The sequence below is a fragment of the Lynx canadensis genome, chromosome B3, assembly GCF_007474595.2.
Source record: "Lynx canadensis isolate LIC74 chromosome B3, mLynCan4.pri.v2, whole genome shotgun sequence".
Lineage (NCBI taxonomy): Eukaryota > Metazoa > Chordata > Mammalia > Carnivora > Felidae > Lynx > Lynx canadensis.
Genome location: NC_044308.2, coordinates 137184638 through 137212412, shown reverse-complemented (window position 1 = coordinate 137212412; position 27775 = coordinate 137184638). Strand labels below are relative to the sequence as shown.

The following is a 27775-nucleotide window of genomic DNA, read 5'->3' as shown; positions in this document are numbered from 1 at the left end:
GCTCTCTGCCCCTCCCCCGTTCATGCTCTGTCTCTCTCTGTCCCAAAAATAAATAAACGTTGAAAAAAAAAAATTAAAAAAAAAAAAAAGAGCCGGAGTGAAAGCAGGAGGAGGAGGCGTCTGTGGTGTGCTCTCTGTCCTTGGCCAACTCCAGCCTCTGGAGACGCAGATTCTATAGGGAAGCACAGGGTCTGTGGCTGGAGTTTGAAGGTGGCGTTTAAAACTGCTCAAGTCTCGGGACGCCTGGGTGGCGCAGTCGGTTAAGCGTCCGACTTCAGCTCAGGTCACGATCTCGCACTCTGTGAGTTCGAGCCCAGCGTCAGGCTCTGGGCTGATGGCTCAGAGCCTGGAGCCTGTTTCCGATTCTGTGTCTCCCTCTCTCTCTGCCCCTCCCCCGTTCGTGCTCTGTCTCTCTCTGTCCCAAAAAAATAAATAAAAGTTGAAAAAAAATATTTTTTTTAAAACTGCTCAAGTCTCAGGGCGCCTGGGTGGCTCAGTCAGTTGAGGGTCAGACTTTGGCTCAGGTCGTGATCTTGCGGTCTGTGAGTCTGAGCCCCGCGTCGGGCTCTGTGCTGACAAGTTTTTATCCCGGAATAGGAGAGAGTAAGCTGATGTTTCAGCTTCTAAAATGCCCTCTTCTGAAATAGAAAATCATGGCTCCTTATTTAGCTGCCCTCCTAAGAGTAAAAATGACCTGCAGGAAGGTGATTCGCTTGAGCTTTGGTCTCCTTGCTTGTGTTGCTGAGGGGAATGTGTGCAAACAAGGTTTTGGGACAACAGACTCAGTTCTATGGGAGCCTTGAACTTAACACGCCGAAGGCTGTCTCTCCGAGCCTCAGTTTCCATACTGTGAAATGGGAGCAGTGGTCAGCTCTGTGGGAAAGCCCTCCGTCAACCGTACCGTGTTATACACAGGCTTCAGCGACCAATGTTTGTTATTAAACTCTTGTATAGATTCTGGAAACATGCTGTGTGAAAAGGCAAGGCCTTAAATCCGGCCCAGATATCCATCCATCCATTCATTCGGTAAATGTCTGTTGAGTTTCTCCTATGTGTCAGGCTCTGCACACACAAAGTCCTGCCCTCCTGACTCTCTGGGATCACAGAGGGCAGTCCCATAGCATAGAACCCTGTGGTGCAGGTTGTGATCAAGCTATGAGCAGAGTGCTGTAAGAATGTTCAGCGGGGGCAACTGCCCCAGAGTAGGGAGGGGAGTGAGGAGGACTTCCTGGAGGAAGTGACATCAGAGCCGGGTTTTGAAGGATGAGTAGGAGTGCGTTAGACCTGTTCGCGGACTTTGCTGTGCGTACGGATTCCTTGGGAGTGGTGCTGACATGCAGCTTCTGATGCTGTGGGGCAGGGGCAGGGCCTGGGACTCCGCATTTCTCACAAGAGCCACATGTTAGGAGCTACGTTTTGAGTAGCCAGGGATTTGGTGATGGAGGGAAGGGACATCCAGACAGCGGAACCAGGATGCACATAGGCATGGGCCTTGAAGCAGCATCATGCATTCTGAGACCGATAGGCAGGAGAGGAAAGGGGTAGGTGGAATCTGGTCAGGAAGACTGGCATGTGTGCGCGGCCAAAGCACCAAAGAGAGAGATTCCAGAAAGAGGTGAGCTTTCCTATGAGGTGTCGGTAGGCACCACGAGTCACATAAAACCGGAAGCATCTTCTGCCCACGCGGAGACCCAGCTGCACGTGCGCTGGTCCCTCCAGCCAGGCTCCCTGCGGCCCGGGGTCAGACGAGGATTTGCGCTAAGTCTGTCTCGGGGGGTCTGAAATGCCATTTTCTTTCCAGATTAAGGAGCTCACGGGCAATCTCAGCAGAAACTCGCCGTCCTCCAGCCTGTCACCTGGCTCGGGGGGCACAGACTCAGACTCTTCCTTCCCACCCACGCCCACCGCGGAGAGGAGTGTGGCGATATCTGTGAAAGATCAGAGGAAGGCTATCAGGACCCTGCTGGCGTGGGTGCAGAGGAAGACGAGGAAGTAAGCCGTCACTCCCTCCCCGCTCCATGCTGTTGTCAGGCAGAGGGAGGGGGGGTCCCCCTGGGAGAGGGCAGAGGTTGGGGGCACTAGCATGTATTAGGTTATGTGCCTGTCACTTCGTACAGACTCCGAGAGCCGGGAGTGCTGTGCATTTTCAGTTTCTGCACGCCCAGAGCTGTCTTCGCAGAACGTTTGGTTTGCAGAAAAGTGACAGGGGGATCTGAACACGAGATCGAAAGGGCTTTGCCCCCATTTAATCCCAAAGTGGGAAGGGCTCTTGGATCCTTATAACACGTACATATTCGTTGTTAAGCTTCGGGGTGACTTTCAGGGACTGTACCTACTAAACCCTAATAACAGTGAAGGCTGTGACGTGCTGTGACCCCCGCACCAGCAGGCCAGGGCTCTCAGCACTGCTGTATCAGGGACTTATGCAGCCAGTCGACAGCCCCTGGGACCCTGGGACCCTGGGCCGTGGCGGGGACAGCTGGAAAGCTAGGCCGCGCGCGGGGAGAGCCACACCCGGCCTGGGGCCACCCGGCTCTGCCACGCACAGACCGGGGGCCTTCCTGGCGCATCACAGCCACGTCTGCGAGATGGTCACTTATCACCGCCTGCCTTGCAGGACAGTTAGGACGACGCGGAGGCAGCTCGCGAAAGCGCCTTGCGCTTCACCAGCACTTAATAAGCACTCCCTCACGCGTCGGGTCCTCTCTCCCGGGTGTATACGGAAATAAACCATGAAAGAAAAAAGGAAAAGAAGAGAGTTGGATCCTTGGGTTTTGACTGAGGGGTCAAGCATGGAAGGGTTGATTAACGTAAACATCTGTCAGATGTGGCTTAAAAATAAATCAACCCGAAGAGGGCTCGTGGCCAGGAGGTAGGGTGACCGTCAAGGAGAGGACGTGTTCCGTGGGGGTGATGGAACAGTCCTGGATCTCCGTCGTGGCGGTGGCGGCCACAGGGTCTGTCCTTGACAAAGTGGCCTGGGTTATATACCACCCCCGTGGGAGTGACGCTGGACCGATCCAGACAAGGCCTGTGGCTCAATGGCTCGTAGCACCGTCAGCGTCCCGCCTTTGATGTTGCACTTGGTGATGTGAGGTGCACCGAGGGAGGCCAGATGGACGGTAGAGGAGAGCTCTGTACCGCTCTTACAGCTTCTTAGGAATCCCAGATGATTGCTAAATACACATATTTTTTCTAAGAGAGTTCAGTGGCCACCGTCGGAAGATGGGCGGGGTCTCAGGCTAGATTCAAAGGAAGTTGGCGCCCGGCAGGATTGTCTCTCTTTGTCCCTCACTTTTAAGTTGTTGACGTTATTTCTGTGAAATGGGATCGTTGGTGGCTTCCGTGTGCTACCCCGCGTCACACGTGAGGTTGGCCTCGTGCCATGGCTGTTCTGACGGGTAAGAGCTAACGCTTTGCCACAACAGCTGCCGAGCGGTCGCAGCCAGACGGGGTCCCCGTGTTACAACTGAGGAGTCTGAGGGCCAGAGCGATGTGACTGGCCCGAGGCCATCGCGCTGGGAACACGCGGGGCAGGGGCGGGACGGCCCTTTCTGGCTCCAATTTTATCGCACACCCTTATTTGCTGGTTTGCCTGCCACCAAAGAGTGAGCAGCGTGTGGAATTGCTCCTTACGTGTCTGGGAATCTGGGAACACAAGGTCCCGTTTTGCTGGTGTGGGTAACATACACCTTTCTGTTCTGTGTCTCCGGGAACGGAGGGGGAGTGCTGCGTACAGCTGTCCCGGGACTCAGGGCCTGAGGCGCCCCTGGCGAGCCCGCAGCTCCTGGCCCCGCTCGGAGGACCCTCGAGGCTGCCGCGTGTGACCTCTCAGGGGATTCACCTCCTGACCTGCGTCGCGGCCACCGCGGCCCCTCTCCTTCAGGTATGGCGTGGCGGTGCAGGACTTCGCGGGCAGCTGGAGAAGCGGGATGGCTTTCCTGGCCGTGATCAAGGCCATCGACCCCAGCCTGGTTGACATGAAGCAGGCTCTGGAAGACTCCATGCGGGAAAACCTGGAGAAGGCCTTCCGCGTGGCGCACGAGGCCCTTCACATTCCCAGGCTCCTGGAGCCAGAAGGTGACTCTGGTTCCCTCCCTTTCTCTTTCTGTCTTTTGAATAACTTGTATTACAGCTGCAACACACGCCGTCCGTGGAGAAAAACTGGGAAAAGACAGGGAAACCGAATGAAGACATTGTTATGTTTCCTGTACTTCCACCCCTTAGTATTTTTCGATGCATCTCGTTATAGTCTTTTTTACAGAATTGAGATCGTTCAGTATATGTATATAGTTGACCCTTAAACGACACGGGTGTTAGGGGTGCTGACTGCCCCCTGCCCACGGTTTAACATGCATGTATAGGGGACTTGGGTGGTTCAGTCGATGGAGCCTCTGACTCCAGCTCAGGTCATGATCTCGCAGATCGTGAGTTCAAGCCCCCCGTCAGCCTCGCTGCTGTCAGCACAGAGCCCGCCTCGAATCCTCTGTCTCTCTCTTCCCCTCCCCCACTCACACGTGCTCTCTCTCTCTCTCTCAAAAATAAATAAACATTAAAAAAAAAAAGAAAATCCACGTATAACATCTGGCCCCCCAGAAATTTAGTTTCTAATAGCCTACTGTTGACTGGAAGGAGTACCAATAGCGTGAACAGTTAACTAACACATGTTCTCTATGTGATACGTGTTATACACATAAGCTAGAGAAAAGGAAACGTTACTAAGAAAATCGTAAGGAGGAGAAAATACATTTACGGGACTGTACTGAACTGATCCCAAAAAAATGCACGTAAGCGGACCCACACAATTCAAACCCGTGCTGCTCAAGAGTCGGCTGTAGTTGTGCATCTACGACTTTTTATTAAATTTTTAAAATTTTAATTCCAGTAGAGTTAACACACGGTGTTATCTTAGTTTTAGGAGTGCCGTATAGGGGTTCCACAACTCTATACCTTGCTCCGTGGTCACCATGATAAGTGTACTCATCATCCCCATCACGTATTTGTAGCTTACTTGTTTCTACTCACCATTGAGTAAATTGATTAATTAATGAATTAAGTCGTTAATGATGACATAAGCCCTTTGCCCGCTGCTATCGTGTCTTTGTTTTTTTTTGTTTGTTTGTTTATTTTTGGGACAGAGAGAGACAGAGCATGAACGGGGGAGGGGCAGAGAGAGAGGGAGACACAGAATCGGAAACAGGCTCCAGGCTCTGAGCCATCAGCCCAGAGCCCGACGCGGGGCTCGAACTCACGGACCGCGAGATCGTGACCTGGCTGAAGTCGGACGCTTAACCGACTGCGCCACCCAGGCGCCCCCCAATCGTGTCTTTGTTATGTATTTTTAATGGCTGCACAACGGTCCATCTAGTGGGCGTCCCCAAATTTACTTAGGTCTACCACTGGTAGACATTGAGGTTGTTTCGAAAAGAGTCACGTTTCTATACAACATGCGGCAGACCTCTTACTGAGTAGAGCTCAGTGTGCATCTCAAGATTATTTCCTTCGGGCCCAGATCCCATCCGCGGAATACCAGAGTTGGAAAGTACATGCCTTTTCAAGGCGCTTGGCTGTCTGTCAGATTGATTTCCACATGACTTGGGCTGATTTGGGACTCCCTGCAGCAGTGAGAAAGGGTCATGGCTCACCAGACTCGCTGATGGGGCCAGCTGAGAGTTGGCTGCTCCCGCTGGGGGAATTCAGACCGCAGGGAATAATGGACAGCCTTGGGAATGAGGAATCCTGGGTTCCACATCCCGCCCCTTCTCTTCATCAGCCGGATGTGAGACTTCAGCCAAATGATTCATCCTCCCTGGGCGTAAATTTCTCAAGCATAAAATAAAGAGAAAAAAACCTCAATGGTCTGCAGGACTCTTCATCCACAAGTGTCCCTCGATCCTGTTTAAAAATCACGTGTTGGGGCGCCTGGGTGGCTCAGTCGGTTGAGCATCCGACTTCAGCTCAGGTCACGATCTCGCGGTCCGTGAGTTCGAGCCCCGCGTCGGGCTCTGGGCTGATGGCCCGGAGCCTGGAGCCTGCTTCCGATTCTGTGTCTCCCTCTCTCTCTGCCCCTCCCCCGTTCATGCTCTGTCTCTCTCTGTCTCAAAAATAAATAAATGTTAAAAGAAAAAAAAAAAAATCACGTGTTGATCGTCCTACTAACTCCTGCGTCTCTCTTAACAGACATCATGGTTGACACGCCAGACGAGCAGTCCATCGTGACTTACGTGGCACAGTTTCTGGAACATTTCCCGGAGTTGGAAGCTGTATGTTTGTTTCCTTACCTTTAATTCAGAAACAATTTCCACCCGCCGGCCGTCAGACAAAGCGCTGATGAAATGAGCAGTAATAATCAAAACTGGGTCTCAAGTCCCTCGAGTGTTGCCTTGGCACATTTTAATTTCAGAATCATGGATAAGATGCCTTACATTTATTTTTTTTATTAGTTTTAAAGGTTTATTTTATTTTTGAGAGAGAGAGAGAGCACGTGTGAGCAGGGGAGGGGCAGAGAGAGAGGGAGACAGAGAATCCCAAGCAGGTTCCACACCGCACACCATCAGCACAGAGTCCGACTCGGGGCTTGAACCCACAAACCGTGAGATCGCGACCTGAGCTGAAATCCGGAGTCAGCTGCTTACCTGACTACAAATCACTGTAAATGATTTACATTTAGAAGCAGGATGGGAAGTTGGGCAGCCATCCCTCTTGCCAACGTCTTCCCAAACCAAACTTTGCTAAGACTGTAAAAGATGTTCCCTTGTGATGTGGGTTGGCCACCTGATACTTTAGCCGTCAGATGGAACATTCTAGCAGTTTACCAGATTTTATCCGAGTGTGAAAAAATATGGAGGGCAATGACATTTCAAAAGCATGCCTTCTTTAAAAAAAAAAAAAAAAAAAAAAAAAGGCATGCCTTCTTATTTTCAGAATCCCAGACTGTACTTGGAACAGAATCAGACCTTTCAGAAGTTATCGTGGCTCCGTTGAACCTCCACCCACCCCGTGCCCAACCTTGAGATGGTAATAGTGACAGCAACAATGTGACGATAGACCTTTATTGAAATCCTTGGTAATTTACTGGGCTCGCTCAGGGCGACTCAGCAGTCAGCTGGACGGATGAGGTCCCTGACCTCGTACGGCTTCGCTCTCATAGCCCAAAGAGTCGACAAGTGAGCAAACACAGACTTTTGGGTAATGGGAGGTACTAGCCAGAACCAAATTAGCATGAAGAGCCAATCCACGGGGGGACAGGGCTGCACTTTGAGCTGGAGGCTGGTCAGGTAAGCGCCCTGCATGCATCTGGGCTGACTGCCCCCTACGTCCAGACGTGGCTTTGTGTCACGATCCTCGCGTTGTAGATGAGAATACAGACGGTCAGAGAAGCCTACGGGCCTCCCCAGGATCACGGCTACCAAGTAGAGAGCTGGGGTGAAACCACAGCTCTCCGTGATACACGCTTCTGGCTCTTGGGTCCCTTACAACCACTGGCTGGAACCCAGGCCCCATTTTGTGCAGCTCCGAAGAGCTAGTCCGAGGCTAGCACCTTTGGTTCCATTCCCTTTCTGTGTGCGTGTGTCCTGCCTGTCCCTGCACCACAGATCGCGTCCCAGGGTGCTTTAGAAGCAGGAATTCCATGGGCTGGAAACAGCAGTTCTGCCGCTTGAAGCTGTGTGACCTTGAGCTGCTTACTTAACGTCTCTGATACACGTCTGTGAGAGGTGTCCGCAGTGAAATGAAAATCTTACCCACACTTCAGAGTTGTGTCAAGAGTAAATAGACGATGCGGAGTATGCAGTCTTGTGCCTGCGACAGCAGTCAACGCTCAGCAAATGGTGGTGACTGTCACCGTTTTTGTAATTCAGTTTTCCTAGGCCCTCGCGAAATTTGGAAATACTAGACGCCGGGGCTTTTATTAGCCCCGAGCTCTTAAGCTGTAGGCAGAGTTTGGAACCGGCTGAAACTTACCACGTCTGTGTGAGTTAAGGTCACCGCCAGGCTTCAGCAAATCTAACCCTTGGATCTCCCCCAGTGCTGGGGTCAGAGGCTGGGGCTGGGACGAGAGAGACTGGAGGAAATATGACCCCTGGAGAAAGCGGTCCCGATTCACAAAACACCGTGTACCACTGCGGCACTGGCTGTGTCCTTGCCCCCAAGGGAATCCAGATGGGCCGTCCCAGCTAATCTAGACACCCACTGAACTCTTCCTTAACAACTCAGCTGAGTTTAGCTCATTTTACTTACTTATTTTAAGCGTTTACTTGTTTATTTTGAGAGAGAGCACGCAGAGGAGGGGCAGAGGGAGAGAGAGAATCCCAAGCGGGCTGTGCAGTCAACGCAGAGCCTGATGCAGGGCTCGATCTCGTGAACCGCGAGATCGTGACCTGAACTGAAGTCAAGAGTCGGATGCTTAACTGAGTCACCCAGATGCCCCAAGTTTAGTTCGTTTTAATAAATCTCTGCTAAGCCCTGGTCAGCCATGTAACCAGGCCCTGCACCTAGCTTTATGGCCCAACGTACGGTTTATTTGGGTAAATATATCGTATGTGCTTTGAAAGAATGTGTCTTAGGTAGTGACACATTCTGTCTCTCTCTCTCTCTCTCTCTCTCTTGCAAATAAATAAATAAATAAACGGAAAAAAGAATTTAATCTAATTTAATTTAGAATTTAAATCTAATTTAAATACCAATTAGACTGAGTTGGTTAATATGCTCTTCTAATATTCTGCACACATACGGATGTTTTTCCTACATTTCCTATCAATTAGTGTGAGGGAAAAAGGTTAAAAATCTCCAACTTGGGGTTGTGGAATTGTTTCTCGGTTGTTCGTTTTTGCTTTATGGTGTCGACGCTATGCTATCATGCACATTTAAGACTGTTGTATCTTCCTGATTTCTCAATCGTTGTATTTTCCCGCAATTTCGATCTTTGCCTGGAAGTCTGCTTTGTCTGATGGGAAGATAGCCATACCAGCTTTCTTAAAATTAGTATACACGTGGCGTATCTCTTTCTCTTTTCCTTCCAGTGTATGTGTGCTTATATTTAAAGCATATCTCTTGTAAATAGTATACAGTTAGGTCTTATTTCTTAACTCTTCTGACAAAAATTAGTGTGTCACCTTATTAGTGAATTTCTCAACTATTTACATAGATTTAACCTACCATCCTGATTATTGACTTCATTGGTCCTATCTGTGCTATGCTCTTTTGTCCTTCCTAACCTAACTTTTTTTGGATTATTTGATTACTTTTTGGTTTCTATTTTATCTCCTCTGTTGGCTTTTTGGCCACATCTTCTCGTTTTATCTTTGCAGTAGTTTCTCTAGGGATTATAAAACTCATCTTGAACCTACTTTAGCCAACCTTGAATTACTATTATACCACTTAAGGTAAAACATGTATTTTATGCATTTTTACATAACAATGTAATTCCCTTCACTTCCCTATTCCCTTGTGCTGTTATTGTCGTTTACTTTACTTCTGCATATGTTTTAATGGCCAGTGCTTTGTTATTACTGCTTCCAACAGTCAGGAGACTTTTTAAGAAAAGCGTTTAAATGGCCTTCGGTATTGACCACATAGTTTCCATATTAGGTACTTTTCATTCCCTCCTTCAGACCCAAGCTTCCATCTGTGGTCACTTCCCTTCAGCCTGCAGAACCACTTTCCTTTGTATTTCTTGCCGTCTTCAAATCATGACCTTTGGACTCTCTCCTTTACTAATGCTGGGTCATATTTGAGTCTACTTCTAATGATGGTTGTTTCTCTTGATTGTGGGTCTCATTCTCCTGCTTCTCCATGCCTTAAAACTTCTTGTTTTATGCCAGGCTTGGTCTATAAGAGTAGAGATTGAGATGGGGCGCCTGGGTGGCGCAGTCGGTTGAGCGTCCGACTTTGGCTCAGGTCACGATCTCGTGGTCCGTGAGTTCGAGCCCCGCGTCAGGCTCTGGGCTGATGGCCCAGAGCCTGGAGCCTGCTTCCGATTCTGTGTCTCCCTCTCTCTCAGCCCCTCCCCCGTTCATGCTCTCTCTCTGTCTCAAAAATAAATAAATGTTAAAAAAAAAATTTAAACAAGAGTAGAGATTGAGGACCTGCCGTCTTTTTCCCCCAGAGAAGGTAGCCTGTTCCCAAACACGGACCTGACTGAGGAGCTGACTGTTTTGACCTTCTCAGGAGTCAGTAACAGTGACACTGCAGTTTAATGTCAGCTCTCTGGTTTCAAATGATTTGAGGATGGGGTCAGCCAACTCTCCACCAGCACGCTGGGAGCCAAGCACTACAATACCACCAAGACTGCTCTGTGCTCTCCAGCCCTGCTCTCACTCTCAGCTGTTTCTTACTTAACAAAAGTCCCCATGTGTCAAGAATTTGTATATGACGAGAATTGGTTTTGCATTTGGGGCCCTTCTGTGTTTGATCTCTCACACTGGCCCATGCAGTCAGTAAAGATTTGGCTAATCTTTCCTTATCTGGGGTCAGTTCACTCTCCTGTCCCTGCTCAGACTAGGCAGGAGCCCACCAGTCTGAAGGAGCTGACAGTCACTTAGGAAGGGCTCATCCTTCCCTAGAGTTCCATTCATTGAGATTTCTTTGCATCCATAGCTTTTAAAAACACATTATTATTTTTTTTGACATATCTGGTGTTTTCACATTTCAGCAGGAGCAACCAGCCCCATCTCTTAATTAGAGCACTTCTCGCGTTAGTTCTGAAATGGCTTTGTCCACACTGGTTTCTGTTTTAGGGGGGGGGGGGGGTGGATAGACGTTGCACTCAAACACTCCTCTGATTTCATGTTGCCCTGTGTTCCTTCACAGGAGGATCTCGTGGATTCGGATAAAGAAGCCCCTATTGAATCCACCTTTGTCCACATCAAAGAAACCCCTTCGGAACAAGAGAGCACCGTCTTCCTTCTGACGGAGAACGGGGAGCGAGCTTACACCGTCAACCACGAAGCCAGCCACCCGCCGCCCTCCAAAGTCTTTGTCTGTGACAAGTCCGAGGGCGCGAAAGAATGCTACCTGAGTGTCATGCCCAGCCAGGCGCTCTCAGACAGCTCCACTGACTTCATGCACCAGATCATCGACCAGGCCCTCCAAGAGGTCCCGGGGAAGGCCAGCAGCACCGGTGAGCCATCTCCGGAATCTTCCATTTTATCCTCCAGAAAGGACAACCGGAGGTGCAACTCTTTGCCAATCAAGAAGACCGTGCACTTTGAGGCTGACACCTACAAGGAGGCTTCCTGCAGTAAAGACCCTTTCTACAGTCAAGACCTTCGCTTTGAGGGGAGCCCGAGAGGGACAAAGGACTCGCTGAAGCAGGATGGGGACGTCCTGGCAGCTGAGACTGCCGAGGAAAAGCCAAAGCAGGAAGCCCCGAAGATTCCGGAAGCGGCCTCTGATGAGTCACCGGGGGTCGAGTCTTTGGTGGACAGGAAGATCAATCATTCGCAGACTTCGGAGAGTTGTCCCTCCTGGAACGGGGCGCCAGAGGGTGCGGCCGGTGGGGGGAAGGAGAGCCGTCCCCTTTCACCCCTCGGGGACAACGCGGTTATGGCCGATTCCTTGGAGATCAAGGTCCAGCTGCTGACCGTAGAAGCTATGGCTGAGGAAGACTATTTTGAAAGCACACCTTTAAAAGCCTCTAAGTTCAACAGCGACCTAATAGATTTTGCCTCGACCAGCCAGGCCTTCAATGAGGTTCCTCCGCCTCGTGAGAAAAGACCTGTCGAGGAAGAGGTTCCGGAGGATCACGCTGAGAAACTGGGAAAGAGGAGAAGCAAATCTGCGCACCAGCGCAAAGACTCGGACGAGTCCCCAGAGAGGCTGGACAAGCAGGAACCCCACAAGGACCCTGGGCGAGAGGACCCAGGCTTTTCTTTGGCCCCCGAGGAGGCACCGGTGGAAAAAAAGCCGGAGGCGTACGAGAAGCCCAAGCGCAAGTCCGCGCGGCGCCGTCGGGGCGAGGACGAGGGGGAGGCCGCGGGGCCGCAGGGGCCGGACGGCGAGCTGCCCTCCGACCTTCCGAGTGGCAGCCTCAGCCTGGAGACCCTGCACAGCCGCAGCCAGGAAGGCCTGGACTTCAAGCCCTCCCCGCCGCTGTCCAAGGTCTCCGTCATTCCCCACGACCTTTTCTACTACCCGCACTACGAGGTGCCCCTGGCTGCGGTTCTGGAGGCTTATGCGGAAGGCTCAGAGGACCCGAAACACCGAGACCTGGATCTGGAGGAGCCGGAGGACTATCTGCATGACCCGGGGGCCGGGGCCGAGGCCGAGGAGGCCGAGGAGGCCGAGGTCTCTTGGAACAGCTGTAGCTTCTCGGGGCCGGACGAGGAGGGCCCTGAGGCCAGCATCCCGGCCCCGAGTACCGACAGGGGCGCAGAGGGCACCAGACCAGCCTCGGAGCCCGCACCCCCAGCCCCTCCAGAAGGCCACCGGCCAGGGGAGGCCGAAGAGAGCGGCCCTGTGGAGAGCCATCAGGTAGGTGGTCGCCGATGCGGGGACCCTGGGCCCTGCACAGGGATTCTGCTGTTGTCGCAGCTTCAGCCTCCACAAAACGGGGAAGCGGACGCGTCCATCGCAGGCGGTTCGGCCCGTTTAAGGAGGCGCTCAGTCACTCAGGCTCGGGCACGGGCAGGGCTGGCCCCCGAGAGGATCTCTCCTGAGATTTTGAGGCTGGGGGGCCTCCCTGGCCTCCAGGAGCCCTGCCCCTGCCCACGAGGCCGCCAAGAGGATATAGAAAGAGGCTGTGTTGGAGGGCCCAGCATCGTAGCGGTAATACTTGGAAACGGCGATCAAAGCACTTAGCAAACCTTAGCCCCCGCCTCCTGCAGCCTGAGAAAACCAAGTGGGACCTCATATCTGACTCTGGCCTTGATTTTTGGTGGCACAATTATCCTGGGCTTAGAAGTGGGGGGCACGCACTTCTGAGTTTGAGCGGCTGGGCACACGCCATTTGGTATTCCCGTTTCAGCTGGCCCAGCAGCTCGAGGGGCCACCGGAGGGGGCAGTGAGAGGGTGCAGGGGACCCTGACCTGCTCCTCCTCTTGGTCCGCTCCCTTCCCTCCCCTCCAGCCAAGCCAGCCTCCCCCCTACCTCCCGGGCACGCCACACTCTGCTCTGCGCCTCCCCCCATGCTACACTTGGCAAGTACTCATTCCTCTTCGAAGCCCAATGCTAATGACACCTCCTCCTAGGAGCCTTCCCAGCTTCTCCCCCGGAGGCCCTTGCTTCTCATCTATAGCCAGTGACACGGGACAGCTCTCTGCCACTAGTCTGGTTGTGATTTTCTCTCCCAGGAGAGAGTGAGCATTGAGGTATTAATGTTCGGATTCTGGAGAGCAGCCTGGCAGGGCTTGCAGTGGAAAGGAAACAAAGGTGGATTGCAGGCTGGTTTGGGGGTGTAAGGTGGACACGGGGTAAATTAAACACCAAGATAAATGGTGATGCTCTGGCTAACGGCAGGGGAGAGTCTAGGCTGAGTGAGGGGGCGGAAAGATGCTCTGAGGAATGAGAAATCCTTGCACCTGGAGGGCTGCAAGAGAAAGGGACAGTATCAGTGGCCTTAAAAGACATTTAGGGTCTAGATGGACCGGAAGCGGTGGCTTGGTCTTGTTCGCCGAACCCAGACGATGCGCTGGGCAGAGCAGAATTCTCAGTGACGAACAGCCTAGAAGCAAGCGTAGCAGGGCCACCCGTGCCGGGTCTGCCTTTGGATGGAGAAGAGAGGGGGGTGGTCCCACAGGTGCCAGGACCCACCTGCCAGCTGCCGCTTCTGCCCCCAGGGAGAGGAACCCAGTCCCCGGCCCCCACCCCCTCCCACCTGCTGTCTTCTTGGAAGCCAGCCCGGCCGAGCAGGCCCTTCCAGCAGGGGACCCCAAGATTCAGCGGGGTGGATATGGCCCTCAGTGACATCACGTCTTAGAGTCGCCAGGTTGGGGGACCATGACAGCAACTGTGGCGATTTTCTGGGCAGCAGATCTTTTAGGACGAAAGAAAGGGGACCGAGTGGGTGGCAGGGAGATGAGCCTAAGTGGCATCTCTGCCCCTCCGTGCTATTTCAAATGGCTTATTAGCAGCTCAGTTCCTCTCCCCGGACCCACTGAATGCGGCCTGCACACAGGCCGCTTCATTCTCTCCTGCTTTGCAAAGAGGAAGGTCATTTGCCAAGAGCAGGTGGTGCAAGGTGTGTGTGCCCAGCATGCGGACAGGTGATTTGGGGTGGGGCTGAAGGGGTCCTGGGCTGGGAATGATACCGCGAGATGTAGATTTCAGTCCACCTTCCGCTGAACTAAGCGTGAGCCCTGGGGAGAGCTTCCGTTCCTGGCTACGGTTTGCCACCATCTGCCTCTCTGGGCTCTGAGCTGCCTCCTCTGGCTGCCCCCCATCCGGTGAGCAGGCCCCCACTTGTCCCAAGTGAGACCAAGGAGTGCACCCAAGTGAGTGCAAGGAGGGCTTGTCGCCCGGGATGACAGGTGAGGTCTGTCTGGCAGACAAGACAACACAGAAGCATTTCTCTGATACCTGGCCCTTCTTTTAAAAAGGAAAAAAAAAAAAAAAAACAAAAACAAAAAACGGGGCGCCTGGGTGGCTCAGTCGGTCAAGCGTCCGACTTCGGCTCAGGTCATGATCTCCCAGTTTGTGGATTCGAGCCCCACATCGGGCTCTGCTGACAGCTCAGAGGCTGGACCCTGCTTCGGATTCTGTGTCTCCCTCTCTGCCCCCACTCCACTCACGCTTCTCTCTCTCTCTCAAAAATAACTAAACATTAAAAAATTTTTTTTAAAAAAGGAAAAAAAAACCTCCCAATGAGACGAGAAAATGGAAAATTTCTTCTTCTAGTCTTTAAAAAAAGTCTTTTCAGTTCGCCTTTCAGAGAAGGTAGCATTGGCCCATGGATGACGGAGGGGGGATGGGCATTCACACTGCTGGGAGCAGATTTAATTCCTGCACGGAGCGTTGTTCTCCCGGGGCGCACGGGACAGGCCACTCTCATCCTCGTAGTCTGACACCTGCAGAGCAGTGTCTTACGGCCCCCGAAGGGATTCTTGAGAGGTGGCTCCGACCACCCCCACGCTTCTCGATTTCACTCGGGAACGTTGCCGCGGGGTTTCGGAGTGCCTGGTGTGGACGGTGGTCGAAGCCACTTCCTTGTCAGATAAATGCCAGAGATGTTGCGCTATGATCCAGCAAAGGCACGGGGAAGATGTCATCCCACAAGCTGTCTGTTTGCCAGTGTGTGCACCTCTCCCAGCCCAGGGGTTGCCTTTGCACCTGTTGGCCCACTGGCTTCAGGATCGGCTCCTCTCTTTAAGTGGGTGATGGTTGTGTGAAGGGCCCAAGCATCGCCCAACTGTATGGCACATCCTTCATGGGAAACACGGTGTGGTATCGTGAGAAGAGATCGATAATTATTATACCCATTTGATGGATGAGGCAAGTGAGGGAGAGAGAGGAAGAAAGCCGGTTGCTTAAGGTAACTAACACAGCCAGATCTCAGTGACTCCGAAACCCATGCTGTTTTTTACAGTCTGTGGCCTTGGCACTCTAACCAGGGGTGGGCTTCTCTTCCAAGGCGGGCTGTTCTGGAAGGAATCCCCGGGAGGGGGCACCCTAGCTTCCTAGAATTCAGGTGGAGCCGAGCGCCGCTGGGTGGGGTGGGGGTGGGGGGCTGTCATGCACTCAGCACTCAGCCTCAAATGCTGACTTGTGTTTCGTTGTCTTTGTCCTTAAGTCCCAGGAATCTGAAAACTCGGGAAACTTAGCAAACTCTTTAGAAGAAAAGGTAACGGGAGAGTCAATCAGCAGTAAAAAAAAGGAAAAAAGGAAGCACGTGGACCACGTAGAAAGTTCAATATTTATAGCACCCGGCACCGTCCGATCCTCAGAGGACCTAGAAGGAGACACGGGTGACCACAAAGTCCTTTCCAGGTATTTTATCACTGTCTTCTCCCCCCAGAGACTGAGCTAGAGAGTTACTCCCTGAGTTCATGTCATTCTTGGTTTCTGATTTGGGGGGTGGGGGGAGTGGGTGAGGGGAACACAGGGACGGGACCGGACGGCAAGGGAAACACAGGTTCGTACAAAAATTCATCCAGCCAGTTGGTCATTTATTTGCCAGAATCAGAAACGGATCGGTCCTCCTTATCTACACCCTGCTCCCCGGCCCTGCCCGGCCTCCCCGTTACCAGGCCCGGTCATACGCAGCAGGGCCCGGCGGACCCGAAGCCCGCCGTCTCCCCTCTCCGAGTACCTTTGGGTGGAAACTGGCAGTGGGCGGCAAGATGGCCGAACCGGGGTAGGTGCGGGGTGTGAGACGGTGCGGTGTTCGAGGCTCTGCGGACGCCCCGGCCCCCGGATGCCCCCTGGCTGAGCTAGGGAGAGAGCCAGCCTAGCCATTTATAAGCATCTCACAGAATTCAAAGCAATGTGCTCCATAGGCATGGGGGGGGGGGGGACCTTTCATGGCTGTCACATGGAAGCCGGACGTGAATGACGTGGCTTCACCTGTGAGTTTAGGTCCCAGGAAGTGAGGCCGGTTGACTCGTCTCGGGGGAGGAGGAAGCTCGGAGCGCCCGTCTGCTCGGTCACTCCAAGGGCACCGGGTGAGCCGGACTGGCCCCAGGGAGAACACTTAGCTGCTGAAATGTCAGAAGATCCCGGTTTCTCCCCGCCGTCCCTCGTCGCCACCATGGCCACTGTTGAACCTGCCCTAATGTGTTCCAGCATTTCGCATACGGTCCCTCGTCAGTTCTCACAGCAGCGCCTTAGGCGGGTAGGAGGGACCATGCTTCATCACCGTGGGCGCAGGGGGGTCTGGGGACACCTCCCAGCCCAGGAGATGACAGAGCTGGGGTCTTGGACTCAGACCCGTCAGGCTCCATGACCCACATTCTTTCCGTGACCCCTCATTGCCGGCGGTGGGGGAGCCACGCTGGCTGCGAAAGGGAAGTTGTTGAGATCAGCATTTGGGGAGGAAGTGGGGAGAAGCCAGGGCAGACAGAACCAGAAGGAAGAGTTGGCGGATGTCCTGCCTTCCATCTCCCCTCTGCTTTGCTTCTGCTCCTGGGCTACAGGGGACGAAAGGAAAATAGGTGGGGGGGCCCAGGTGAGGAGGGGCAAGGCACAGCGGAACCCTGCGTTCCCACTTTGCCCGTGACCCCCGGAGTCCCTCTCCCTGCAGAGACCTGGTCATGACCGTCCGGCAGACATCCTTGTCTTGGCGTGCAGCCCGGACCCGGCTCTAAGTGCAGATGGCCCGCATGGGCAGGTGGCCCAGGCGACCATCTTCTCCAGCACAGCTCGCTCGAGGAGGGGCCACGGGTCATTTCCAGACGGCTGTCCCTCTTCACTAGGGGAAGATGCAGGCATGGCTCCAGCCCCCCGGGGGCTCAGGCAAGCAGGAGGGAAGGCGCGCCCCCTCTTCTGTGCTGGAACCGAGGGGAGCACCTTAGGTGCCAAGAGGCACGCGCGGATTTCACCATGTGGACCTCAGAGGCAGGTGGAGAGAGGGTCGGGGGCACCTGCAGGCTGAGACGTCCTTCGAGCTCGGTACAGAAGGATAGTGGGATCTGGACTTGGGAGAGGGACAGAAGGCGTTCCGCGTGGGAGAAAGAGCCTGGGCAACCAGCTGGCACACAGCAGCCACCCCAGGACGTGCAGGTCGGATGTGAGGGGGTCAGGGAGAAGCAGGGGAAGGAACACTGGGGGATCGATCATCTGGGACACCTGCTGCAGCCAGACATCAAGCAAAACCCGTCCCAGAGGAGATGAGACAGAGGGGGCGGATGTTCAAAAGGCAACGTTCTGTCGGTGTGTGTGGGAGTGAGGCCCGGTTGACTTTTCCCGGCGAAGGTTTGAGCGACGTGCACGTCCTTCTGTGTAGAGCAGACAACAGTCCCCTCGGCGGCGGCTTCCCATCCCACTCGGGCAAAGCTGTAATTATTACGTCGCATTTCAGCCGCGGGGAAGGCTGCGCGCCAACGCACGCAGAGGGCGCAGGGGTGTGCTCGTGGAGAGAACGAGTGAGGCCCCCTGCGCCCCTCCCCTGTGCCAAGCCGTTTCACCTGCAGTCCGGCAGGTACCACCACCCCCCTTTCGTGACCGAGAAAGTGAGTTCGGAGAAGTCGGTGCCTCGCCCAAAGCTCTCGAACTGGACAGAGCCCCCGGGCACCTCCCTGCCAGGCACACACACAGCATGTTTTCCTGGCTGTACCTTGACTGGGGCTTCCCATTGTTCTGGGCAGAAAGGGCCATTGTTCCCGAGCCTTCCCGACCGGTCTCCCCCGGCTCTCATCTGTGTCCGTTCTTGGTCACCTCTGTCCTCCTCCCCAGCCCGCCAAGCACCTTGGCTTTAGTTGAGATCCTTGAATGGCCCCTCGAGCTCTTTTGCCTTTGAGGACCCTCTGTCCCCAGCCTGTTCCCTGTCTTGCTCCTGGGTTTCAGCTCCTGAAACCACTTCCTCCAAGCAGCCTTCTTAGATTCCTCCAGGCTACTTTTAATCCCCCTTTATAGGTTCTCACGGTCTCTACTCTTTTTCTTCACCGCATGAACCCAAACAGGAATGTCTCCAATTATTTGTGTAAGGATGTATTTGTCATCGGCTCTCACCCTAGATGGTGAGGCAGCTCCCTGGAGGCTGGGGAGGGCACCCAGCAGAGGTCCAGAGCTTAGCACCGCACCGGGCCTGCAGCTGGCCTGCACATTCACATTCTCGGGGGCGAATGTGAATAAATAAATGCATTGCTCTCTTATTAGTCTGTGGAGGGCGGGCTCCTGAGGAGCCGGGCCCTCAGCCGCCCGGCCCAGTGCCTGGCACACAGTAGGCGCTTGATGATGCTTGCTGGGAGGAGGGAGTTCGGGATACAAACCTGAATCGGCCTCCAGCGGATGGTACCAGAACACAGAAACCACCCGCAAGAAGGTACGCCGAAAGCTAGCGGGAGAAGAAAGAGCAGGAGCCCTTCCTGGTGTTGACCTGCCTCGTACTAGAAAATAGGATCCGCAGGTGGGAGTTACCTGTGTCTCCAGGTACTCCCGTGAGTTGAGTCAACACTTAGGGGACATTGCTGGGGCCCAGGCACCTGACGGTCTCTTCTCTTTGTGGTGCGTTTTGTGTCGTGTCCGTGCCGTGATACTCGCTCGCCTAGGCTGGCCCAGTGCCTGGCACGTAGTAGGTGCTTCATACCTATTAGCTGGAAACATGCCCGATGCAGGGGAAGAGGTTGGTGAGGGTCCGGTGGGCGGGAATAGCCAGGCTGCCGATATGAATTCCCTGGCAATAAGCTCGTGGGTCAGATGCCTTTTTCTTGGACCCCCGGATGGCCACATGGTAGGTCCGCCTTGAGGAAACGGAAGTGATTGTCTCTGATCCGCAACACCTCGCTCTCCTGTTGAGTGGCAAGACAGGGCCACCGGGACCTGGAGTGTATACTGTACTTCCCACCAATACCGCAGCCCCGTGAAGTAGTCGGGGTGGGAATGATGATCCATTTTGCAGATGAGCGAAACTGATCCGAGACATAAAACACGTGGCTAAGGTTGCCAGTTAATCGGCCAGGAGCCGGGATACAGCCCAGGCCACTGGCTGGGCATCTTTGGCCGCCGTCCTGGGTGAACCGACTTCAGCAGATGATCAGAGATACGTTCCCCATCAGCCTCAAAGACATGGTCAGAAAATCGGCCTCCTCGTGCATGAGAGAAAAAGAGGTACAGACCCCCGAGAGCTGGACAGAGAGCAGCCTTGTGCCTAGAAAGCACTAGAAAGGGAGTCTGGATAGCAGGGCTCAGCCCATGCCTGACATGAACGTTCAGAGGACCTTTGGCAATTCCCAGATCTTGGGATGCTCAGAGAAGGCCCTCTGTTTCTTCCCTGAAACCCTGTGACTTTTAAATATACGTGGTCTGCTTTCTATTTAAAATTCTCAGTTGCTTTTTTTTCTTTGTTTCTTGTGGATGAGGCCACAATGTGTCTCTCTCTTATCCATCCTACTGTTTGTAAGCACACTCCAACCCAAGTGGGCACGTTGGATACAGTTGCTCCTTTCCGTGGCTGGGCCTGAAGTCATAGCTGGCCTAAACCCAGGTGTGGAAGACTTGGGGCGGGGGTGGCCGTACAGGGGGACCCGAAGAGCTCCCGGTGGCACCAATTCAAAACGTGTGTTTATTTTTCAGGACTAGTCACAGTGACTCCAGCATTTACATTCGACGACATACTAACAGGTCTTTGGAATCGGTTAGTATGGGAATTTCTTCTTCTTCTGCGTGGCCCCTGCTAAACCAATCCCTTCCCGTCCTTCCTCCTCCCGGCCCAGAGCTTTGAAATTACTGACGTGCAACAAATGTACTTTTGGATAGAAGACAAGCAAATTCACACCTTGTCGTTGAGCACAGTCCCACCGGATGTCCAATTGGGGTTCTCGGGGATGTAAATAAAGTGCTGACTGTAAACCTCGAAGTCCTCTTTGTTGTAAAAAACGCATCCAAGACCTGCCACCCAGCCCCGCACACGCACCCAGAAAGACCACCCTCAAAGACAGAGCGCAACGTAGGTGGAGGTTCCAGTCTACCTTTGCAGCTACTTAGCCCTGGATGTGTTGGGGCCCAAAGCACGGGGAGGCCGCAGCCCGATTCGGGTTGTGGGCGGTGGGGCACCAGCGGGGGGCTGGGGGAGAGGGTAGAACACCAGTAGACTATCAGTTAGCAGTTTGATTTTGGAACTTAAATGCTTGCGATATTGAGAAAAAGCGTGGCATGCTCGGCTTTGTATGTTTAAAATCGTTTTATTTTCTGTTTCAGAGATTTCATCTTTACTAATTGGGTTGCGGGGGTTTTGTTTATAAATTTCACTGTAGGACCACTTTAGCTATGTTCAGTTGAGGAACGCGGCAGATCAGGATGACAGAAGAAACCGAATGTTAACCAGGTTGGTGGCTTTAGTCCGAGTTTTGCGGGGTTTAAGATTTTTTTCCTTTCCTGTTTTAATTGTGCAGCCTCCCTTGGGGGCGTGGCTACGACTAGGCTTTGTTGATGGCGATAGTCGTCGTCGGAGGTCATGCAGGAAACCACCTGCTGCAGAGCAAGCGAATGTAAACTGAACATACGTAGGAGGGCAAGTGGGAACGGATGAACGTCGATGGGCGGGGAATGGCTCAGAAAATGGGCTTCCGTGTAAAGCCGGCTGTGGGTCACGAGCCCCGCAGCTGCGTAGATGCGGGGGTAGAACCAGGCAGTAGTGATGTGATGCTGGGTGTGTTCCCCACGTGTAGCGCCTGACCACCTGTTCCTTCTGTGTCGCCCCTGCAGGTACAATACTCAGAAGCTCACTGAGCTGATATTACAGTTTTATGGCATCAGAGCAGATATGAAGAAGGAATGCAAACATACCAGGATGTCTATGAAAGTATTTCTTGCTGTTCGAGAACTAGATGGCCTTGTCCGATATTGCCGAATTGGCATAAAACCGCCCACTTAGGACCTAGGAAACCCGAGCAATCTCGAAAACTCTGACAATTCTGAGATGCTCCTATCCCTCTTAAAGATATCGAATCACTTAATTTCGTTGATTTGCTTTTTTTTTAAATACTTGCCACGGATTTCAATGGGCGGGGAAGGCCTTAGATTATTGAAATGGAAAGCCTCTCTGAATCCAACACCCACGAGTGTAATCCTCAGAAGCTCCCCCGTCTGGCTTTTAAAAAAGAGGCAAGACATGTTTCCCTCCCCTGCCGTAAGATGGGAATTTTAACTCACGTCCCGCCAGGCGTGATGTACTCCGAGGAGAGGAGAGCGTTTCGCTTTTAGGAGATAGAGACCTCGAAAATTTAAACTAGAAGGTTGAGAAATGCAGTCATGCTTTCCGTGTTTCTGGAGCGTTGATTATTAGCTTTGTAATAAAAAATGGAGTTTAAATTTTTTCTAGAAACGGTTCTAAGAAAGAGAAATTCTGTCCGTTGTCCATTGTCACGAGTGAATCCGTTTCGAGGCCAAAAGGCAAACGTTTAACCGACTGTTGGCCTCGCTTTTCTGTATCAGGAGATCGTTCCGGGAGGAGCTGGTTTCCACGGCTCATAGTCTCCACCACACGCCCCAAATGACCACCCTAAGAAGCTTACGCTCTAGGCTTCTATAAGCAGAGACCCCCCAACCCCTTTCCAACCGCATGATGGCCCCAGCCCTTGCCTTAGGGAGAACTGGGCTTTAGCCGCCAGGGAAAAGCAAAATGTCACTTTCACCCCACCTTCTGTAAATGAAAAGAGGGAAGACAAGTCTGACCAGACGCAAATCTAGTGATTATTTTCGAGGTTCTGTTCCAAAGCCAAAATCAAAAACTTGGTGGGGGCGGGGGGGGGGGGGGGAGAAGGGGGGAGGGCGTGCCTTTGTTTCTGAAGCCTGTTTTTAAATGATCTATAATCAGGGAACTCTATTTATTCCTTTAGATTACGAAAGACATCCCCTCTGTCACACACTAATGGCGCAGTGCCATCAGCCCCCAGCTTTGCGTTAAGGGCACTGTGGTATAAAGGAAGGTGTCCCGGACGGGGCAGTGGTAGTTGTGTGGCTCCGAGCAAGCCCCCGAGCCCCCTGAGTCTTAACATGCCCGCCTTCGCAACGGGGCCGACCGCTTTACCCCCTTAGGGTCGTGCACATGAACGGAGGCCCCGTGAAAGCGCCACCTCTTGGGTCTCTGCACGCGCCCCTCGGGACCACTTGACTGGCCCACTGGGACGCCCTCCACTCTCCGGTTGGGCAGTGAGGTTGCAGGCTGGGGAGGCAGGGGAGGCCCATCCCCCCGGGGACCCGCTTGTGACTGCCTTGCCTGTGTCTTCCCTTCTGCAGGAAGGCCAACGACTCTGGCGAAGCCGTGTTCCGGGAGAGCCAGAGCTCACAGAGCGACTCTCTGACCCAGTTTGTCCAGCAGCCGGATATGATGTATTTTATTCTCTTCCTCTGGCTCCTGGTTTACTGCCTACTGCTGTTCCCACAGCTGGACGTCACCAGACTCTGATGCGTGTGTCTGCATAATAAAAAAAGGCTCCTGAGCGGGGGGGGGGCAGGAGTCTGGTCACTTCCCTTTTATTGGGGTTCGGATGGGCCGCTCTGCAGACAGCCGAGGGCCTCCAAGGAAACAGCGTCCCTCTCCCTGCCGTCTCCATGGGTTCCCTTCTCTCCTGCAAGTCCTAAGCACGCTTTTCTCGTCCGCCGTGTCCTCAAAACTCAGGTGTCTGTCTGGCTGGAGTCCCTAAGCGGAGCGTGTTCCTGCGTGCCTTGCTTTGCCAGGTATGAAGCGTCCTTGCTAACATTTAGCCATAGCCCGGGTCATAGCTCGTCCTGCGTGCAGGTTTTTAAGGCCTGGGATGGCTTTCAGTTACTTGCCTCTGAGAGGAGGGTCGTCCTGATGGGAGGCGGCGGGGGGTGGGGGGGGGGTGGGGAGGGTGCCCCACGCGCAGAGCCTCCATTGGGAGGAAAACTGCCCCGTGTTCCTCCCAGAGGTGGGCTTCGAGTGAAGGTGCTGGGTGTCCGTGCACCTGTCGGGGTCTGGCCGTCTCCGGGACCGTCCATCTGGGAGCGGCAAACCCAAGGAGGAGAGTGAGGGCTGGTGGTAGGCTGGTCTTTTTTTTTTTTTTTGGCGGGGGGACAGAGATGTAAATTCAGTTTTGTATTGATTGAATTAAGGTTAAAGCTGTGATTTTTCAAAGAGTTTCCGCCAACAGCACCCTCTTTCAGATGAATTCCTAGCAGGGGAGAGTCTAGCTGGTACATTAAAAGCCGAGCTCAGCCGACACGGGGCCGGACCTGGGATCCCTCCCGCTTTGCCTGGGCAGCGTCCCCAGCATCCACGACAGCTCCTGAGGCCTCCGGGCCGATCTCCAAGGCCCCACAGGGCACTGCAGAGAGCTCTTTAAAAGCCCCGGGAGGAGTACAGGAACGGCTGGGCTCAGAATCAGTCCCGGCTGATGTCAGAGCTACAAGGGGTCCGGCAGGCTCCTGCCCCTTGTGCACACCAGTCTCGGCACAGGCATCCTTAGTGGTCGGTCATAATGGGATTCTCGAAAAGACTTTCCGGAAGGTACCCCAACAAGTAGACCGGAACAGGCAGTTTGTGAGGAGACCTCCCCCCACCCTCCCATCTTCCTTCAGCCCTGCACCACCCTCCACCCCCGTTTCCTGCCAAGATGTAGGTCCTGGTGACTCGGTTTTGCGTCCTCCCCCGCCCCGTGGTCCTCCCCTCTCCAAGCGGGACTCGTAAAAATCACAGACTCTTAGGTCAGGAGAGGCCCTCAGACAGCCTGTTGTCTGCTGAACCCAGAGAGGCAGAGCGGGTGGACCGAGGTCACACAGCAGCCAGGAGCAGACTTGTAAGCACACTCGTGCCCCCTGATGCCGGGTCCAGAGCTGTCCCCTCTTTGACAAACCCTGTATCTGGCCCAGGAGTATCCTGGAAAGAAGATGAAATGATTAGATAAAAAGGTCCTCACTTAGACAAAACCAAAATGTGGGGCCAGCCACAACCTTTGCCTTGTTCTCGTGTTTTTCCCGGGAGGAAGCTGCATTCACTTTCACGCTCGTCCCCCGTGACTTCTGGAGTGCCCTTGATGGCTCGGATAGCTTGATAGGTGACAAGCCAGCCGTTGTTCCTCCTGCAGAGATCACGGTTCTCTCTTGGCAAGCCCAGAGCCTTGCTCACTTCAGGGAATGGGTTTCAAGTTTACAGAATCCCAGCACGGCCAAAAGAATTTACAGAGCACGTTTTAGTCAATGACATTCCAAGATCCCATTCCGGTGACAGCCTGCCTCGTCTCCTCCTTAGTTCTTAGAACGAATCCGAGCCTTCCGAGCTGAAAGCTGCCGGGAGCTTGGAGTGGTGCCATCGTGAAGGCCAAATGTGCCATGGAAAATGAGCTCATTAACGAGCTCTTTGGCATCTCTGAAAGCTAGGATACAGATAGTAAAGAATACGTGTGTGGTATTTTATAACCCTGGACGCCACGCGGGCCCTGCCTAAACTAGATGCTGGAAAAGCCGGGGAGGAGCCCATCCAAACGCGAATCTTACGGGTCTAGACCTCGTTCAGAAAAAGAAATCTCCGCAGGCTTCTTCTCTCACCCATTACAACGTGTGATATTGTTCAAAACCACCCACTGGGGATGGGGTGCCTGGGTGGCTCGGTCGGTCAAGCGTCCGACTTCGGCTCGGGTCACGAGCTCACCGTTCGTGGTTCAAGCCCCGCGTCTGGCTCTGTGCTGACAGCTCGGAGCCCGGAGCCGGCTTCGGATTCCGTGTCTCCCTCTCTCTCTGCCCCTCCCTTGCTCGTGCTCTCTGTCTCAAAAATAAAAACATTTAAAAAAACATTTTTTTTAAACCACCCACTGATGAGATGCCTAAAAATCGTTTGATTCAGGTTGGCTGTAAACAGATTTTTTTCTTTAAAGGCAAAAAAAAACCCACCAATTCTCCACTTGAGTATAGGCTTATACGGAAGAGAAAGTTGGATATAAAAGGTGAATACCGAAGCCCGCAAGACAAACCACCCATGGCTTTTCTTTTCTTTTCTTTTCTAAGAATCAATTTTTAATTCTTACCCGAGTAATACATATTCATAGTTTTTTAGCCAGCGAAGGTGCATAAAGACCGTTTGCTCCTGGGCCAGGTGGTGCATAACCGTGGGTACACGGCCTTTCTTGCCCAAATTCTCCCCCCCCCCCCCCCCCGGTTTGATCATCTTTTTGTGTGTCTTTGTGTTTGCTTGTGTGTTGCTTTGGGTGTGGCACATTCTTTAGTAACTTCCTGAGAAATGTAACCTGGGAAGTCAACATTTAACTACCTTGAGGTCTTGATTCTGCCTGTACTTAACACGTCTTGATCCTGCCTGTACCCAAGTATAACTGGGTGCAGGATTTCTGGTGGAGAATAACTCTCTCTTACCCACCTCCCTCAGGGCAGTGGTTGACATTTCTGGCCCCATCTGGATGCCAAAGCCTCTTCGTGGGACTTGGGCTTCTCCCCACCTCCCAGGAAGCATTCAAGTTTCCTTCTTCCTTAGTGTTCCGAGCTGTCCTGATGGTGGTGTGTCCTCTACGGTGTGAACCTCATGCTGGGTTCTCTTGGGAAGTTTCTTAAATCTTCTCATAGTGGTTCACATCCTTTCTTTCTGGACCACCTGTTATTCCAACGTGGGACCTTCTGCGCCATAATCCTTTAATATTTTTTTTTCTTTTCCACTTGTAGTCTTTTTATTTGGGGGGATCTGGCTTCAGGGCAAGGTACTCAGCTCATCTTCTCACACGCCTGATGAACGGTGAATGCTTAATTTCCAGAACGTTTTGTTGCTGTTCTCCTGTTTCTGTTTTATAGTGTCCTGTTCTTGGTTCGTGGCTGCAGATCTTCGCCGTCTGGGGATGTTCATGATAGCGGGTCTGGGGAAGTTCTTTCCCGCTCCCTGTATTGGCTCTGTTTTCTCGAAGTTCCCTTTTCTCTTGGTTAGTCTCGGGCTCCGTCTTTCACATCACGGGCTTCCTTCAAATATCTGGCGGTTCTGTGGATCCATTCGTACTGGAGAGTGACACATCCGAAAACAGGCCGGGAGACCTTTGTCAACCGGCGGGCTTTTCTGTAGGGGCACCCAGTTGGCACCTGACGTCTTCATGAGAAGGCCCCCATATCGATTGTAGGTCTTTTCTCTGGGGCTAATTGTTTCTTTACAGATATTTTCACTTCTCTCCTGTCTGGGAAAGAGGAACATAATAGAGCTGCTATGAAGTGTCCTCTTACAGTTTCTAAAAAAGGCATTCCCTCCGGGTGAACGGCTTCAAGAAAGATGCCTCCGCTGGGTAGAAGCCACCCATAGGCACTTGGCCTGGCTGGCAGATGGCCTCTTTGGCCCCTTTCTCTAACGAGATGTAGACCTGAGCGAGGGCAGGGCTTTAGGAGCAGAGCAAGGACTAGATTTGTACCGCCCAGTCGTTCCCTCAGCCGAGCGCCTTTGTGCGGTGCTCAGACTGTACGGCCGCACCCGGAGATCCTAGCGCACACCCGCGTGCTTGCGTCCTGACCTGAGCGGGCAGTCTCTTCACAGTCCATACTTGGACTCATTGAACTGCTCCTGCCTCGCTGTGCCTGGTGTCCGTGGGTCGCAGCTCCTCCGATCCCCCTGTGGAGTAGGACCGCAGCTGTGACAGCTCAGTGGCATGTCTCCGCCCGTGTGCGGTGGTCGGGTCCTCTGCCCTGCCCTCCTCTCCAGCGGCACTGCCCCTGCCACCAACGGGGTGGCATCTTTCACCCCCTCTCATCCCCTGTCCGTCCCATTGTCTTCACGAGCGCAGAACCTCTGTTCCTTTGCTCTTATTCTCGTGGGGGTCTCACGAGGGATGAAAGGAACCCACGTGTTCAACACCCCACCTTGAAGCTTCCCGTCCGAGTTTCGGAGCTTCCCGTCCTGTCCTGGCCAGACCTGGCCTCTGTGGGGAGAGGGGCTCCCGCCAGGACCTGGGGCCAGGGAGTTTACTGTCACCGCCCAGGACAGCCACCTGGGCACGCAGTGTGTGCCTGCTCCTTGTAAGGCGACCGCACTTTAGAAGGCTGCCTCTTTGGTCAGTCTGTAGAAGTTGGAGGATATCCGACAGCCTTAGGCATCTCGTACGGGTCTAGCACTTTATCTAAGCAATCAGAACACTGAAGGCCAGGAAGGGACATGACTAGTCCCACTGCTAGTTAGTGACCCCAGTATGGTCATCGTGATTCCCAATTACTTTTTTTTTGAGAGAGAGCGCGCGCGCGCATACGGGCG

At 53.3% G+C, this 27775-nt stretch overlaps 1 protein-coding gene across 4 annotated transcripts in view; it reads left to right on the top strand.

Annotated features, from left to right (window-relative positions):
- Nucleotides 1–23030, top strand: part of CLMN (calmin) — a 112447-nt gene extending 89417 nt beyond the window's left edge. The window contains exons 6-14 of one of the 4 annotated variants that reach the window (XM_030319892.1): nucleotides 1802–1992; nucleotides 3887–4080; nucleotides 6181–6263; nucleotides 10810–12471; nucleotides 15725–15921; nucleotides 20164–20224; nucleotides 20844–20914; nucleotides 21295–21391; nucleotides 22832–23030. In XM_030319892.1, the coding sequence (XP_030175752.1) occupies nucleotides 1802–1992; nucleotides 3887–4080; nucleotides 6181–6263; nucleotides 10810–12471; nucleotides 15725–15921; nucleotides 20164–20224; nucleotides 20844–20914; nucleotides 21295–21391; nucleotides 22832–22996 (2721 nt within the window). In that variant the 3' untranslated portion in view covers nucleotides 22997–23030. Of the gene's footprint in view, nucleotides 1–1801; nucleotides 1993–3886; nucleotides 4081–6180; nucleotides 6264–10809; nucleotides 12472–15724; nucleotides 15922–20163; nucleotides 20225–20843; nucleotides 20915–21294; nucleotides 21392–22827 lie in introns of all 4 variants that reach the window. The other 3 variants (XM_030319891.1, XM_030319893.1, XM_030319894.1) reach the window with 3 other exon arrangements.
- The last annotated feature ends 4745 nt before the right edge of the window (nucleotides 23031–27775 follow it).